This window comes from Antedon bifida, chromosome 6, assembly GCF_963402885.1.
Source record: "Antedon bifida chromosome 6, ecAntBifi1.1, whole genome shotgun sequence".
NCBI classification, from domain to species: Eukaryota; Metazoa; Echinodermata; class Crinoidea; order Comatulida; family Antedonidae; genus Antedon; species Antedon bifida.
Genome location: NC_136231.1, coordinates 4,468,338 through 4,486,804, shown reverse-complemented (window position 1 = coordinate 4,486,804; position 18,467 = coordinate 4,468,338). Strand labels below are relative to the sequence as shown.

The 18,467-nt window shown below is 34.3% G+C and overlaps 3 protein-coding genes across 4 annotated transcripts in view; 2 read left to right on the top strand and 1 right to left on the bottom strand.

Annotated features, from left to right (window-relative positions):
* LOC144844305 (uncharacterized) overlaps window positions 1-2,291 on the top strand; it is a 59,572-nt gene extending 57,281 nt beyond the window's left edge. For both annotated transcript variants that reach the window (XM_078701147.1, XM_078701148.1), the window contains one exon: window positions 284-2,291. Coding sequence is in view for 1 of the 2 variants with exons in the window: in XM_078701148.1 (XP_078557274.1) it covers window positions 284-290 (7 nt within the window). In the remaining variant the exon portion in view is untranslated. The remainder of the gene's footprint in view (window positions 1-283) is intronic.
* Window positions 2,292-3,450: 1,159 nt separating this feature from the next.
* Window positions 3,451-7,904, bottom strand: LOC144844300 (peptidyl-prolyl cis-trans isomerase-like). The gene is made up of 5 exons (XM_078701142.1): window positions 7,712-7,904; window positions 5,130-5,160; window positions 4,859-5,044; window positions 4,001-4,076; window positions 3,451-3,907 (listed from the first exon to the last, which is right to left on the bottom strand). The coding sequence occupies exons 1-5, from the start codon at window positions 7,778-7,780 to the stop codon at window positions 3,775-3,777; spliced, it is 495 nt and encodes a 164-aa protein (XP_078557268.1). The 5' UTR covers window positions 7,781-7,904; the 3' UTR covers window positions 3,451-3,774.
* Window positions 7,905-9,311: 1,407 nt separating this feature from the next.
* Window positions 9,312-16,829, top strand: LOC144844317 (uncharacterized). Its single transcript, XM_078701164.1, has 8 exons — window positions 9,312-9,455; window positions 10,954-11,125; window positions 11,518-11,676; window positions 11,853-11,981; window positions 12,402-12,493; window positions 12,891-13,090; window positions 14,068-14,180; window positions 14,726-16,829. Exons 2-8 carry the CDS (start codon window positions 10,973-10,975, stop codon window positions 14,801-14,803), a joined length of 924 nt encoding a protein of 307 aa, XP_078557290.1. The 5' UTR covers window positions 9,312-9,455; window positions 10,954-10,972; the 3' UTR covers window positions 14,804-16,829.
* Window positions 16,830-18,467: the final 1,638 nt, after the last annotated feature.

Below are 18,467 nucleotides of genomic sequence, written 5' to 3'. Positions count from 1 at the left end.
CACATGACAAATATCAGAGAACAAATTCTAAACTGTCTGGTGATATACAAAATATTATTAATTAATTTGAAATGATAAAGATGATGAATTCTGTAGAATGAGAAAAGTTCCCCCAACCGAGATTCCAACTCGGAACCTTCTGCTTGATATGCAGATAATGTCCTAACCATTAGATAACTGGGGCATTCAAAGTATTGTTCAAATTCAATTCGATAGCGACTCTTTTAACACTGCACTCTTGGCAAAATCATATTTATTCGACTGTATTTTATTTTCTTTGTAGGAATTAAGTAGCAGAAGAAGTTAGAAGAGACTTTGGCATAGTATTACTTCAGCCATGACCTCATTTGTGTTGGTGCTAAGGTGGTGATGGTTCAGTACTTACATGACAAAAGAACTTCACATTAACAATGGTGCTATGATAAATTATTATGTATACATACAGACATGAATTTAAATATTTGTCTACATGATGTAGGCAAGGCAATCTAACAACAGGACACTGAGCTTGCCTTGCCAAGATAGGAACATGTAACAGTCCTTTGATCTTATGTCTGGCTGCGAAAAATACCAACAGTACTGTAATATGTACATATTCTCCGTGGTGTGCGGTGTCTGATAAGGGTTTTGGAACTGATCATGTCGCAGCCACAGATAAACCCTTTCATCTCCGGAGCTCAGCATCCTGTTGTTAGATTTCTTTGGTCTGCATAAGTCAAATTTACAAGTAAACCTTAAGTGGGATTCGAACATTCTACTAACCTCCAGTCATTATCCTGGTGTTCTTATCTCTATACCACCAAGTTTATGCCGAGTCATAGTATTGAAATTGCAGCAAATGTCTAAATAAAATTAGCTGGACAAATAAAAATTAAGAGGTACTTAATAGAGTATGCCAATGTCTAATAAAAACTAATAAACAAAATCTCTTTATAAAATTGTATTCTATGTATTATGAAAGTAAATATGTAAATTTTTATAATGGATCTCAAGTTAAGCAGAACATTTATTTATTTACAAAATAAAAATACATCTTTAGTCTGAATAAAACATTGGATGAGTGAAGAAGGGTGTGCTGGACCAAAATGCATGGCATCATTGTCTATGAAAACTAATCCAAATTTGAGGTTATATCATTTTTCAATATGAAAAATACATTAAATTTGCATAAAATATATTTCTGGTCTTGAAACACTAAGAAAAAGCACATTAAAGAGATAATTACACCATACGTTATAGAAAATAAGTGATGGGCTTGAAAATGCTATTATTTTCAATTAAACAATTAAGATATTTTTTTAAAATCTTAATTTAAATATTATTTTCTAAATCGTTTTTATGATACATCAACAAATAATGTATCTATCGCTGCCAAATGTTTATTAATTCTATTTATTCTGGTATTATATTAGTTTTATTTATGCCAATGATGGTATTTTTTAACATAGCTTCACTAATATTAGGTTTCCAACTCAGGTTTTCAAAATACATGGTGCAGATTGCAAGGGTAGAAAACGTACAGTATTTTGATTAATAGAGCAAGGGTGGAATTGAAATATGGTTACCAATTGCACACAAGTCAGTCGCTTATAGGGAGTTTTTTATTTGTTGTGACCAAGGCCCGATGTCCAGCCTAGATCAGGTCAATTGAAGTGTCTTCAGTTATCGTCTGGTCCGAGAAAGGATCAAACGGTGAGGAGCGAGGACATGCGTCCCAATATTCCTGCATGCGCACAATGTACTAACATGACGTCGTTTGGTAGCAGCAAATCAAAAGCTCGCTAATGTCAGAAAGAGTGGAATATTTTTAAGCATGCATTATTTTCTTAAATTTAATTTGAATATTTAATTAATAGCTCGTACATACAGTAGTTGCTGTAAGTACTATAGCAATAGTGAGGTATTATTCTACACACCATTGTTTTCTAAAATATAAAGGTGTTTGTATAGTGACCAGTAATCGTAGGTGCTTGATTTAAGCACGTGCTAATTTAGCCTTACTGAAATAATGCAAATATAGTGTATTTATGATTTTGTACATACAATTGTAAAGTTAAATAAATATACAACTGATTTTCAGTTGTTTTAAACTATAATTATTGTTTGAAAAAAACTTTTATATTATATCTATATATATTAATGTAGAGTGAAATATAGAATTGTATTTAATCTTTGTATATTTTTGTAAAGCAGAGGTTACATAACCAAAATAAAAATATTAGAGATTGTGTTCAGCTGAATCAGATAGGTGTGTAAGTATGCAAGCAATAGAATTAAATATACAATATGCAACAAAAATGTCCTTGTAAATAATTCAGTGAAAATGCATCCAGCTAGAATCGTTAGTTTTATATGTTTTTCCCCTGGCTCTATTTTTCCCTGTAATCCCACCTTACCCATACATACAGTTGATATGTACCTTACCCTATTCTGGGGGACACCTTCCTGCATAACGGTAAAATATATACTATACTATTCAGGGACGTCCCTATTCTATGAAACAATAGGAAGTATTGTTTCAACCCTACAGCCAGTTGGCTAGAGGCACAGAATAACAATTTTGAATGTGTAATACTACAGACAGGGGCGTGGGAACGATTTTTATGTCGCGGGGTCAGGGGTGTATCCTTGATTTTTATCAAATAGAGGGGGAGGGTCCTCGGACACCAAATATTTGAGCCCACTATGGGAGGCCTGTGGCAAAGTAATTTTAGGTAGATGGTCGGAAATGGTACTCTCGCACATAAAAATTCAAAACATGGCACCTTCCACTAGTCTAGTTGGCCCAGAAATGACGCCTTACACAGAAAAAAAATCTGCAAGTGGACAGTGTGTTCAAACCAATTCTTGTAATGTTCCCGGTTCGGGCCATGCAGCAACTCCATCATGGAATTGTCTCTCAAAGTTATATTCACAGAATAGGTTGAAGTGCGCTCCCTTTGTGCATTGGCGCAACGGCTATAAGCGCTCACTGGCTAAACTCAGCATTGTCCAGAGGGAAAAAACAGGCATTAAAATATGTTTAAACACGCTAAAAACGCCCGAGGCCTCCAGCGTTTAATGTTTGCGAGAGGGCAAACATCCTACACCAGTGTTAGTGTTTGCGAGAGAGGAAACACCCTACACCAGTGTTAATGTCTGTGGGAGAGGAAACACCCTACACCAGTGTTAATGTCTGTGGGAGAGGAAACACCCTACACCAGTGTTAATTTCTGTGGGAGAGGAAACGCCCTACACCAGTGTTAATGTCTGTGGGAGAGGAAACGCCCTACACCAATTTTAATGTTTGTGAGAGGAAACGCCCTACACCAATTTTAATGTTTGTGAGAGGAAACGCCCTACACCAATTTTAATGTTTGTGGAATAAAGAACTGTCCTATTCTAGTTGTCAACGAAATTCCACAATGTAATTTATATCTGAAGTTTCTGCTTTGGGAATAAAAAAACACATTTTGTTTTATCATGGTAGATTTATTTTAATGATCCTCAGTTTGTGCACTTTGGGCAAAATTGTCCAGACATAATTTAACAGTTTAACTGTCTACATATTACATATTATATATTCATTGTAACGGTCATGTGAAGCAGGGTGTGAAACCTAATCATTTTATAACAAATGCAACTAAAAGCAATAATTGAATGTTCATATTTTAGTTTGGTCCAATGTTTGGCACCGAAATAAAAATGCTACTTAAAAATTTAATTTCAGAACGGTACAAAACTATCTTTACAAAACATTAATTCCATTGATTGTATAGAACACTATTAATGTGTCTACAACTGTCCTGAATCACCAATGACAATCTTCTTGCTGGTTTTTCCGCTTTGAGATCCGAATGATTCAACCTTCTTGACTACATCCATGCCTTCAACCACAGATCCAAATACAACATGCTTGCCATCAAGCCTAAAAAAATTATTGTAATAAAATATTATATGGTCATACCAATATGGATCATTTTAACTACTTTTTCAAATGTCCTATGCTCTAATGCCTTACCAGGAAGTTTTCACTGTGCACAGGAAAAACTGTGATCCATTGGTGTGTGCACCTGCATTTGCCATTGACAAAATACCTAAAAAAATAGAAAAATTTGTATCAATCAGTAATTTTAACTGCTCATTTTAAATGGTTTTCACTGTACAGTAGAACCTGTTTTACGAACCCTGATTTTACGTATGCTTAAATGACTGACGACGTCATCATTTTCTTACATTGAGGGCGCAATTTAACCACAAAGCCATGGCTGTGTGTGAGACAAGCTACACATGTGCATTCCCCTACAGCAGCAAATGTTTTTATTGATACAAAATACAAGAACATTGATGTTTATCACACAGCCTGTATACTGTACTTTGGTAGTTAGGCCTCACATCTTGCTAGGCCTGCGAGCCTGCAGGCCTAGCCTAGATTAGTCTAGGCAAGGCCTAGCTAGTGACCACCTGCCTGCATGCTGTACACCGTAAGTTAGGCAAAGGCAGCCTTTTTAGCTACGATCTACATATTTGGAGGTCAATTTAAGGTCGACCTGGAATTTACAAATCCCATGTTTTACGTACGCCTTTCAGTCCCACACTGTACGTAAAATGAAGGTTCTACTGTACTTGTACGGAAACCTATTTAAACAATATATAATATGGAATTAGTACTTTTTTATATTGCACTTTTTAAATTAACATAGTGAAACCCCCTGAAAACGCGGTTACTTTATTTTTTATGCTTGGCAAGTCACGAAGTTCATCATCTATAGCAAGATGGCTTCTGTAGCATGAAAATTGTGTATTTACTATTAATTTGGCATCGCATTAAGCAATCCATTATTCAAATTATATTATGGTGGGGTAAAAATTGGTGTACCTGGCCCAGTGTGCTTCAAAGTGAAGTTTTCATCTGCAAACTTCTCTCCATAAATGCTCTTGCCTCCTGTTCCATTGCCACGTGTAAAATCACCTCCTTGACACATGAAGTCTGTGATAACTCTATGGAATGAGCTTCCCTTATAACCGAAACCTTTCTCTCCAGTACACAGAGCACGGAAATTTTCTGCAAGGATATGAAATTTTGAATGTGCTTTCTTTGTAATAGCAAATTATGATATTATTGGAATGAAAAAACAACATGTACTTACCAGCTGTTTTAGGTACAACATCAGCTCTCAACTATAAAAATAAATTATATATTATATTATTATAGTCCTAGAATAAACTGTAGACCTAGTACAGGCCTAGTAAGCTTGTTAGCATATATGAATCTAGGCTAGCCAGTAACTACAGTATCAGACCAAGAGACTATCACAAAAAAAGTAACAAATAAATCCTTCAAATTGATGAATTTACAGACGTGTTTCTTGCACACGGTTTGTGAATTTCGCATTTGCCATTTTCAATATTGTCGTTTCTATGGAACACCAAAAGAGCAACTGTAATAGCGGGCTAAAAAGTCAGTGGAATGCATATATTTAATGCATTTATTGGCGAAAATTATGTTTAATTTCAATATATTTTGTAATACAACTAAAATGTTACTGCTGATACTGAACATGGTTTTTGTAACTTTTAAGAATAAAAATCGACAAATTCATCATAAGATTTACTGTAGGTTTACCTCAATGATCTAAATAATATACCATGTGCTTGTTACTAAGAAAAATAATAATTTTAAGTTTTATCCCGCTTTGAGGCCTTTATGATATTTTATACAGTCGAAAAATCGCGGAAGTTAAATTTTTATAAAAGTCCCAATTCTTTCCTATACATTACTGTCAAATTTTTCTACGTCGAAATTCGTCCAAGTAGACGTCTTTTTGCGGTCCGAATACACACATTCTTTAGTCGAAGTCACAAATCAAGCAGCAACAACGCGCTAAAAAAGCCGATGAAACGTACGTAATTCGATAATCAAACGACAGAGGTCTCTCAAGCAGGTTGTATAGCATAGGCGGCGACCTATAACTCGCGCTAGTACAAATTACCCTTTCAAAATTGTAAATGTCACCCTCTATTTTGTTTGTTTACATAGCGCCGATCATTAGAATCATTTTAATTGATAATATTTTTAATTTAATAATTATTTTCAAAAGTCTCGGAAGTCATGTTTTATTATTTATTATTTTCTAGACCCGCTAGGCCTATATATTTTTTTTACAAATATTTAAAGTGGAAGTGTACTTCTTGGGGCTTTCCCTTCTGTTATTTACTTCAGTTATTAATATTAGTAGGTACAGACATAAAAAATCATATCAAAATAAGCAGTTTTTGACTGTCCGTTGAGGAGTTACGAATTTTTAAGTAACTTGTCATCCGAAAATAGGCTATAAACGTTATGTTATTTCTGTTGGTTACGCTTCGTTGCACGGCATTGTTTGTCATCGATCGAAGATGTCTTCCGTTTCGTGAAAAAGGCGTATTGATACAAAATACTAACAGGCAATCAATGTAATGTAGGCTAATAAATAAAGTATAATTTGTTTGAAAAATATTAACTTTTAATTTTACATCAGGGTCGGTTGATACTGATAATAGAGCAATTTTTATTGACAAAATATATTGAAATTAAATTTGTATTTCAATAATAGATGCATCAAAATAGCCGGTGCGAAACTAGGCCTACTAGCCTAGCACCACTAGTAGGTAGGCCTATAACTACTCTAGGCTAGCGACTAGCAAAACCGCTAGAGGGCAGCAGACATCTTTAGGGAATAGACAAGTGTGACCCTTAACCTGTTAAAAAGGGGTCAACTTGCGCATGAATTTACGAACTCTGATTGGCTATTCAGAAAAACCGAATGACTGTACGATCTTCTCCGGAAAATTCCGATAAAAAATTTGAAATTCCTTTGCCCACATGTCTTCGCGATGACATTTTATTTTGGGCTCGAAATGTTAGTAAAATCAGAAAAAATCGAAAACATGCCTAATATTTTGGGATTTTGCTTATATATTTTAGATATATTTATATTTTAACAGTGTACGCCTTTGGTTTTACATAAATATCACCTATATTGGATCACAAAAGGTTTTAAATCACCTGATGCTAGGTGAGTAAGCAATTCTAGGCCGCGAAGTCCCTGATGACGTCATCACACAGCCTGGCTGAGGTGGGGGTATTCCTCCGGGACATTCGCGCAGTCCGGGGAGAGGGTAAACATAAAATAAGTACTTTCTATCTTATTTTTGTGATTTTGACACAATTTCTAAACAAAATGTGGTACTATGCAAATATATATTTGTCACCATCAACTTTCTAATTAAAAATATGTTCATAAAATGTATTTATATGTGTTTTAGTAGTATTTTCACCCAGTGACTATTTGTGTACAAGGTCACAAACGCGGGGTGGGGATTCCTATGTAAACAAAGCATAGTGATGAGTGCCAAATTTTACACCTTATTTTATTCATAACTTTCGAAATACTCAATCAATTTTGTTGATTTAAAGTTTAAAATGCTTATGATTATATACTCTTTCAAACTGAACACTATTCAAATGCAGAAAGATAAATTGAAAAATACATGCCAGTCCCTATCTAGGCCTAGGCCCTAGGCCTATCTAGCTAGCGCCGCCCGGCTAAAAATCGAAGGAGGTCAGAGTACATACATCCGCCGATATACATCGACGACGATCACATCATCATCGACATATCGACACCCGGTTTTTTTTTTTGCCGGGGTCAGGAACAAAAGAATTGCAGACGGAAAGATAGTTTGTTACCTCCATGACAATTCTACCAACTGGTGCTCCATCGGCAGTAATATCGAAAAAAACCCTTGGTTTACTCATTCTGCTGATAAAACAACGACGAATGCAATTAGAAAAGGCAATTTTGAATGAAACCACGTGGGTTTAAATGAAAACTTTAGTTGGGCGGCGGCGGCAACCTGACACAAGAAGGAAAAAGAAAGGTCACAACACGTTTTTATAGAGCCTAGCTAGCTATGTGCACAAATTGGCGGAAGTTGACCGCAGCACAAAATAAAAATATGAATGAGAGTTTTGTGATATAAACAACACAATTGAATATCAATAATAGAATATTTTTAAATATTCAATAAATTTCTATTTATTCAAAGTTTATTTTTTATCGAAATATGGTTTAATTACTATATTTTAAAATAAATATTTTCAGAACTATTTTAAATGCGTATGCAACTAAAAATGTAAAATGGTTTCTGAATAAAAAATGGACGATTCCAATTTCACATGGGCATTCTCTGTAAATGTAAAACAAAACACATTATACATTTTAAAAATAAACCATGATAATCTTCATTGAACTTCGAAATTTGTTTATAGATTTAACATAAAACGGCCTGTATTAGGCCTGTAAATATAAGCTATGTGTATTACAGTATTTGCAAAAGCGAAACTCCCCTCCCTTGTTTGTGTATTATGGGGGCTGATGGAATTTTCCAGAAAATTGTACACAGAGAGAGCATGCAGAGAGAGTGCAGTGCGCAGTTTGTATTAAAGATCAACAAATAATATTAACTTTGAACTACGGCCTAGGCATAGGCAATACAAAGAATTACAACTACTACAAGAACTAAATTTAGAGAGTTACAATTTTCCAACTATTATGAATTTTCTATTAGGCCTAGCCTATATTATTTTTTTCCTCTAAACTCTACTATTACTAATACTATACTAGGTTAAGGCAGAAACTAAAGAGGGCGTCCATATATCATGAGCTCATGACGTCATAGGCCTACTTGTAAAAAAAAAACAAATTGTCTGAACATGGAGGTGTATGAATGATGCATGTTCGAGGGTAACGGGACGATTCGGCCCTGAGACGATTCGGCCCGGGACGATTCGGCCCTGGGACGATTCGGCCCGGGACTATTCGGCCCGGGACGATTCGGCCCTGAGACGATTCGGCACACTTAAATTTATCGGCTTTGATATGCATTTTATAAGCATAAAATAAGCTTTTTCCCCAAACTTTATTTCCAGAGAGACTATGGGGTAGTACTACTAGGGATAAAGATGCAATAAAGCAAACATTTTGAAAACATTGTCGAAAATGATAAATTTTTAGTCATGCGAACGATGTAAAAAAGTTACGCCCTCTGTTGGCCGCTTGGCGAATGCACGAAATAAACAAGGTTTTCGAAGTAATAAATTGAATATAAAATTACGTTTTTTAGTAATTTATTATATATATTATATCAAAATTGTCAATATCAATAAAATACGGATTGTAAAACACCTTTAAAAACTTGATAAATACCCAAAAAAATTAATATGAATTTGGTCTAAAGTGAGACGTTTCGGCACCAAAAGTGGGCCGAATAGTCCCGGGCCGAATCGTCTCAGGGCCGAATCGTCCCTGAACCATGTTCGAGGGTCCTCCTCCTAGACTAAACACCACCAGAGATATCACCAGATACCTACCACCATGCCAGAGAGCAGCCACCTGCTTGGAATTGATTATTAGGATCATTAATAATTAATGGTATATTACAAATTTCAAAGCTTCATTCTTTCAAGAAACTGATTTATATTATAATTCTGGGGTTTTTCCTTCATCTTGGAAACATGCTAATATTGTCCCAATTTCACAAGAAAGAGTGGTTCCAAAAACCAAATCTGTAACTATCTATCGTCCTATTTCGTTATTGCCTACTACTATGTCTAAGATTTTTGAGCGCATTGTGTATGATGGTTTGTCATCACATGTTGCTAATGCTTTAAGTCCTAGGCAGCATGGATTTGTCTCTGGGAGATCATGTCAAACCAACTAAAACTTAATGCTAATAAATGCAAATATTTATCTATAACACTTAAAAAAAGGCCCGTGCTCTTCCATTATAATTTGAATGGACATGATCTTCTTGAGATGGTTTATGTACAAAAGATTTAGGTATTTTTATTGATAGTAAATTAAATTTTTGTTCACATATTAATCATGTGTTGTCAAAAGCTAATAAAATGATGGGCTTGATATGGAGAAATTGTAGGATTATGAATGATGGCAGGGCACTTTTATTTTATTATACGTCCTCACCTTGAATATTGTTCCGTAATTTTCAATTCAATTTCTTCATGTCAGGCCCGTCGAATCGACGCTGTTCAACGGAAGTTTGTGATTCCTGTCTTATAACTGTGTTAATTTTGCCTTTTCCATTGATTCTGTCAGCAATCGTCTAACGATATCTGAGATGGTTTTTTTAAATAATATTTTAAATTCTAAATAATTATGACTGTTCATTAATTTCACTATTTAGTTTAAATATCCCTGGTCGTACACGAAATAGACATTTATTGCATATTCCTTTTAGCCGTGTCGACTGTACTAAGAGGGGAATTTTTCATAGACTACCATATACATTTAATAATCTAAATAGCAATCATATTGATATTTTTAATGACAGGCTTGGTTATTTTAAGAGGAAGATTATGTGTTCACTTCTTGAACAGCCTGCATAACCCGTTTTATTAATATTAATATACATTTTAAATTGAAATTGTTTATGGCATGCTGATCTATGTTTTTATATTTATATATATTTTTATCTGTGTTTTATTGTTAACCGTTTTTGATGTTGTATTGTTTTATGTTTCAAACCTGTTAGTGGCGGTATTTATCGCTGTTGGTTTTGACTGAATAAAAAAAAACAAAATTTAAGTTAAACGTGAGTTTCTCGCCATCGCAATTCCAGAATCGAATACGTTTGATCATCATATAGTAACGAAACAAACATGTTTATCCGTGTCTATTGTGAATTGTAGTGGTCAACTTTGAGGCGCTACCGATACATTTATTTGGTTAAATCAGATTATCAGTGAGGGTAACAACTATCTAGGAGATTGGTCTCATCCACACATCCACACATTCAATGAGGTTCCATTAATAATAAAATTAGTGGTTCAAAATTAGATTTCACCCTCCTCTCTTGCAGCTCATTCGAAAGTCTTTTATTTAGAAATAATCATATAGTTTTCTTTTTAAGGGATAATTGTGCAATAGTTATGGAGACAACAATTGAAGAGGAAGAGATGTGTGCGAAGATGTTGAATCAAGGAACTGCTAATTTTACGTTGATCCCAAAATCCCAGAATGCCTTAGTAGATCATCAAGGAAATAAGAAAGCTGTTGTAGAGACTATTCAATATACTTATCCAGTAATGATACATACAAAGGATTTTCTACTAGGTAAACTTATTTGTATAAATCATGGAGGTATAAAAATATACCTCCATGTATAAATCCAGTTTTTTCCCTCCACAAACTTTCAAATTTGTTACAAAATGTTATACCACATTTACACAGTTTTCATAAATGTTAAATTTATAAGAAATAATTTACCTAGTAGAAAGCAGATTTTTTTTTTGGTTTTTAAACAAAATTATAGCCTGTAGTTATCCGATTTATAGGGGTGGATGTAGATACCATTATTGCTACGAACCACAATGTTTCATCTCTACTAACAGATCAAACAGTACTATGTACAACCTGTCAATTGTAAACACAAAGCAACAAAAGACATTAATAATTGTGACTAAATATTTTTTAGCTGAAGTTACTGGTTCCAAAGTTTGGAAGTACCAACAATTGTGTTTGGGTTTACATCATTAGTTTTGGTGGTGGATTAGTAGAGGGAGATCAGCTGCAATTTAACGTTGAAATAGGTGCAGAATGCGCATCAGTTATTACCACCCAATCATCGACTAAGGTTTGTAATCCATTTTTGTAATTTATTTTTAACCATAATCATCATTGTTTCATTAAGGTGTAATATATTCCACCACCTAGTCTAAGTTGACATTCCCTGCTACTGTAAAAACTAAAAAGAAAATTTAAAAAAATTATCACTTAATTGAATTTGATTGGTTGATATTTTGATTTTAGGTGTTTATTTGTCCAAATGGATTGATAACTGAACAGTGTTTAGTAGCTAAAGTTCTTTCAGGTGCTCTACTTGCTATTCTACCTGATCCAGTCGTTTGTTTTAAAAATGCAGCTTACAAGCAATCACAGGTACAGTAAAACCCCGCAATTGCGTACAGCACGGGCCTGCTGCTGTTCGTAATTCAAAATATTCATAAAATTTAGGTTACATAGACTTCTGCTATATACACCATATCCCATAAGCATTATAGACGTGTCAAGGTTTTAGCCAGCCATAAATGCAGACATTTTAAAGTATCGATAATGAAACAAATCTAATATAGTATCATGCAACAATATAAGCAACTGAAAGTTGTAGGCTGCTCTAAGTCTAAAAATACATATGTCCGCACTGTACAGTACAGTACCCCATACAGCGAACGACACGATTTGATCACGCACGGCGATCAGAGGCCAATAAATAACAAACTTAAACATTTTGGAATAGGATTTTCTAATAATAAATCCAGTGCAAATTTGTACTCATAAATACTTTCTCTTCTGGCTCAGGTTATTCACATGTCCAAAGATTCTTCACTTATTCTTCTTGATTGGTGTAGTTCAGGGAGAATGGCAAATGGTGAAATATGGGATTTTACCAGGTATGTAGACCCTTGATCTGAGTATTGTCCCAGGCTCAAACTGTTACTTTAGGTACAGCAAAGGGCTAAGACCAAAAACAACATGGATGGCAAATATAAAAAAGGAAACAGAACTTTTCACATTCGGACCTATACACATGCTTGCTAAAAAACGTACTGGTGGCGAACACAAATGAGACACGCAATGTCTAACAACGATTAGCGTTTAAGATGATGAAAGGGCTAATTGATCAAACAGTCGAGACAATCCATCCCAAAATCTTCTCTATTAAGCAGCCAAAATTTGAAATATCGTTGTTGTTTCCAATGAAATCATTGTATTTATATTTTATTTTAACAATATTTTATATTATACTAACTAATGTTTGTTTTATATTGTTTTGCTTGCTTTTTCTAGCTTTAAAAGTAGTAACTCGGTCTTCATTGACGATAAGCTTGTCTTTAAAGATTGCCTGCTACTTGATGCAGCAAAGATAGTTACGACAAAAGAAGCAATTCGAGAGTACAACATACTCGCTACGTGTGTTATCATTGGTACATCCACAATAGAACAATGTCAACAATTGTTACATGCTTTTGGAAAGAGGCAAGCTTTAGGTACGTGAGCACACACTGTAATCTAATTCAACTAGATCCTAAAATAATTCTCTGAATCTTTATACTCTTCTGCAATACTTATTGAGGGTTTGTGGCGCAGTGTGTTGGACGTTGAACTACTGATCGTGTGATCGCGGTTCGAATCCAACTCTTTTTTTTTCAATTTTAGGCAAATTGCCAAGGATAACCACAAGTGAACTCAATCACTGTCCTCTCAAAGGTGGCTCTCCTGTTTACACGACAAACATATACACAGGATGCTCTACATAAACAATATTACAAGTCTTTGGGAGTGCAGTTGCAAATTGTCATAAGAAAAAGTCCTGACATATGACAGGACTTGAACCCAGGACCCTTAGATTGGTAGCCAAGCATCCTAACCACCAAGCCACAACTCCACTCTGCCGCATTGCTTGTAGCTTTAGGCAAGATACTTTACTTATGTTTGCCTCTCTCCACCCAGGTGTATAAATGGGTACCCGGTTAGATCAAGACACAACTTTGTGCTGATTACTAGCTGCATTATGGGAGTATGTTTCCATACGTGTTTGATGCAAAAAATGACCGGGGTAATAATGTTCAGCGCTGAGAGGTTTCACAACATTAGGCGCTATATAAATCCAGGATATTATTATTATTACTTCGTCTATCTACCTTTTATGTTGCGCTTGCCTTTTGCCATCCATTCTGTTTTTAGTTTTGTCCAATTGTGTGAAGTCAAGTTTAGAATAAAGTATTGTTTATTATTCTTTTAAACTTGTTTCAAAAAATGAAATAATACCATACAGTCATGAGTGAGTCATGATTCATTTATAATGATTGGTTTGTAGTTAGCAAAATCATTATAAATGAGAAAATATTAGTCTTAATCGATAATATGTGAAGACCAAATACAAACAGCTTGTATATGATGCATTAAATATCAACATGTTTATTTAATGGTTTTAATGGTTTTAAATTTATATTTCATTCAAAAGGTGAAAAGTTAGATGAAAACGTATTATTGGCTATCAGTGAATTAGAGTACACAGTAGGGAATGAGAAGATACCAGGCGTGGTGATTAAGCTAGCTACCACAAACACCTTACAGGTAAGTAAACACTTCCAAATTATTGCTGTAATGTTAAATGTAAAATAGTTTTCCTTTTCGCAACAGAATCTTTTAATCGTATAGATATATATCAAAATGGATATCATTCTGATAGAATCAAAACATTTCTGGTAGGATTCAAACTTGTGACCTTTTGCATGCAGGGTTAGTATGACATGACACTGGGTTCAAAGGTCAACAGTTGGTCATTAACTTCATCAAACTCCAAAAATCTCCCAATTATCGTAGTTATCGAGTAATCTGTCGTCTCCCACTATAGGTGTAATCTCTCCCAATTTGTATGTATGATGTTAAAAAAACTTCATAATAGTTCATAAATTTACCATTTAGGCTAGTATGCCACATTTAAAGGCCTCTGGTATACACATTTTTTTATACTAACGATGCAGGTCATTTCGTTTAATAGCACTCTCTATATTTGGAAGTAATTTTTAAAATTGTAACGCCCGATTTGCTCACGCTTTCGATATTTCATTTTTCCATGTTGGTACCTAACAATTATTTTTATCACATTCACACTATAGGCAGTTGAACAAGTTGGAAAGATTCTACAACATTTTTATGATCGTCTTGGAGGAAATCCATTTGAAGGAAAGTACTAATGTGCCAAGGAGTAATTTCTAATACAGAAACAAGTGCTAAACAAACAATATGAATAAACCAAAAACAGTAAAACCTACTTAGAATACGTCACTGTTTATATGGGAAAGTTGACATGCTTCTTTTCTCGGAGTTGAATTACAGTCTATTGGAGTTATATTGCAGTATAGATTATTCTATTAGCACTAATAGTTCATTGTTATATAGCGCATATAAGCAAGCTCTCAATGCGCTGGACATTATTACCCCGGTCATTTTTTGGATCAAACGGGTATGGAAACATACTCCCATAATAATGCAGCTAGTAATCAGTGCAAAGTTGTGTTTTGATCTAACTGGTACCCATTTTATACACCTGGGTGGAGAGAGGCAAAAGTGTCTTGCCTATAAGGATACAAGCAATGCAGCTAGAGTTGGATTCAAACCACGATCTCACGATCAATAATACAATGTCCAATACACTCCGCCACATCTGTATGTAGCTGTGAAATTTCAGAATCACACTAACAGTTAAGTTGGGTATAACACGGATATGATTTGGATCAACCTAAGCGTGTATAGAACAGATTTGGCAGCTTTTTATTGGGAGTAGTTAAGTTTACCGATAAATATCCGGTTTCAATTTCATTCAATTGGAAATTCTTCCACCTCTTGATTACAATGTTGTTATATTAATAAACAAAGATATTCAATTCAATACCAGCAAGTACTGTATATTCAATTTATATGTAGTATTTGGTTTATTACTGGTATCAGATTCTTGACTGAAATTCCCAATCTGTACCCATCACATGGGGTTTTTGCAATTTTTAGGTATCTCTTGATTAAAGACACCTTCCCTACAATTTGTGACGTTTTGTAAAAATAATACATATATATTACTTTTAAAACATTAAACCAGGTCATTCCTTGTCTTAAATGTACGTTTTATGGTAAATTATGATAAAAAGTGACAAACTATGCACTACCTAAGTAGCTCGCGGCGACTGACCTCTCGTGGGCGGTCTTAGGCCTAGCCTAGCTAGGCTTAGTTTTGTAGGCCTAGCTGGTAAACATTGGTAACGTACGAACATCGTACGTTAGCTATATACCTAGCCTGACGTTTTTTAGTTGCTGCATTAATTGTCTTTCTATTTTTGCCAGACTCCGTTGATACAAATTGGGGAAACCCGGTATTATCGCTGACAAGTTAGGAGTCTTCCATTTGTTTTTGCCTCACGATTGATCGAAAAGTGGGTGAATTACAGAAGAAAAACAAAAATATCAATCCGCGCGCAATGCATTTTGGGATTTATAGCGGGCCGCTATAATTATTAGAATCGACTTATTTTTCACACTTTTAACCATTTAAAGACGAAAAAAGTTATCGCAATAGGACCATATAGTATTATTTTTACATTAAATATAGTTTGTGATCTTAAATTAGATCTAAAAAACGTAGGGAAGGTGTCTTTAACAAGTTTGCATCAACCAAAAAACACCTTTTACAGGAAACAAACATTCATTGAGATCATAGTGATTACATCACTTATTGATAACATTGCATCATGTAATTAATTTTGCATTCAGATTTAAACATAGAGCTTCTTATATCATGAATTGTCAGTATTGAATATGAGCAGATGAATTAGTGCTGGTATTGTTTGTACAGGTATTGAAAGTTTAAAATCTAGACTATAAATCAAAATAAGTTTTATAGTTACTGTATCACTTCAAGGGTCCTGGGTTCAAGTCCCGTCACATGTCAGGATTTTTTCTAAGGACAAAATTACAACTCCACTCCCAAAGACTTGTAATAAGACTTTGTTTATGTAGAGCATCTTGTATACTGTATGTTTGAGGGTCCCTAATGATCAGCAATTGCTGGATGGATCACCCTCATTAAATATGGTCGTCATCTACACTAGCTATAATAAATAATGTGTTCGTTTTGATTGAAATAATGTTCGTTTGTAAAGTGTCAAACACAACTCATCATGAATGAAAATTCACTTTCACTAGGACAGTTTAATAGTGCATAACTTTTTACTGTTTTTCATATAAAAATGGGCTATTTTGGTTGTTTCTTTGTGTTTTATATTTTATTGTAATTCATTTTTTCTTTGAATGTGATATTAAACTTTATATTATGAGTTATAAAAGAGCAATTATTTTATTAATAAATAGTACTGATTTCTGTATGTATTTAAATTTTTTTATTTCCTTGAAGTAAAGAATTCTGATAATAATTTGTTGAAGCAAAAATCAATAGCAAAGGGACTGGGAAGTTAGTAAAGATTATCATTTAATCATTTCAAATTACTTTATAAAAATGCTTGGATTTGAAGGTGGCTCATTTTTCTGTGATCATGAAGTGATATGAAAGGTTTCTGCAATACACTTTTTAATATGCTTAATATAGTGAGTAATCACTCTGATAGAAGTTAGTGTAATAAATAGCCCAGAGCCATATATAGAGAGAGTTACGACATTGGATTATAGTCACGTGATATGCAGATCAATTTGTGTCAAACTTGTCTCCGTTATTGCATGTAAAGTATAGGAGCAAGAAAATACTTTAAACTTTTTCTTATATTTAAAAAAATGTAATTGCACATTTTACGGTGAAATATCGATGTGCACAGCGTACAGAAGTACTTGCGGCAAAGAATATTGCGCGCGCGTGCGCTAGTACATTATAAAGTTCGATTGATTGATTTTGGAACGAAACATCCCATAACTACGTCCTATTAATAACAATTATGTAATATTTTCAATTCATAATGCATGCTTTGATGACTAAATAAAATAATAAAGTGTCGTGGATATATTTGTTAATATATTGAATAGGGTATGAACAATATTAAAATAATAAAGGCAAATTATTACAAATGAAATGATGAACGAGTCTCTGAAAAATTGTGTCAAAAACACACAGAGAGCCATATACTGTATAAAAAGAGGGGTGAATTTGTGTGTTTTTTGTATTGGTTCATGCTTTGATGTAGCCTGACTTGCATGTAGGCCCTAGCATTTATTCTTTTGTTATTATAGACACAATATATATATGTTACCAAATTTATACCATTAATAAAATTAATTACTAAAATAAAAACGGAATATAAGCGTTATTTCATAGACAAAAAAATCTAAAAATAATGCATGAACTATAGGAAAACGCTATACAAAAGAGACGCGCGCGCCCTCAGCGTGCGAATTCTTTGACACAAAAATGGCTTCTAATTTTCAATGTCGTAACTCTTTATATATATGGCTCTGAAATAGCCCATCTAGCGCCCTCTATCGTTACCCATTCTGTGGGGAATCGAGTGTGACGTAATACTGAGCCTTCTTTGCTGCCAGGTTGTTGGAAATGGTTTCTCAATAAAAACAAAAGTTTTTCAGATAAATCCTAACATTTATGTCTTCCAGGTGACGAGAATCATTGCTTTGATACTTTCAGATTTTCTTTCTAGTGCTGTCATTGTTATTCTGTTCTGGCGATAAGTAAGTTAAATTTAATCTTTTTGCATTCATCAATCCAAATGACATCCAAATCAATCCAGGCAGGCAGGCAGGCAGGCAGGTACAATGAGACTAGAGATGAAGGCCAGACAAGGACATGGATTGTTTTATTAATTAGGCCAGGGCTAGCTAGGTAGGCTACAGCAGGATGGTGTTGTTAAT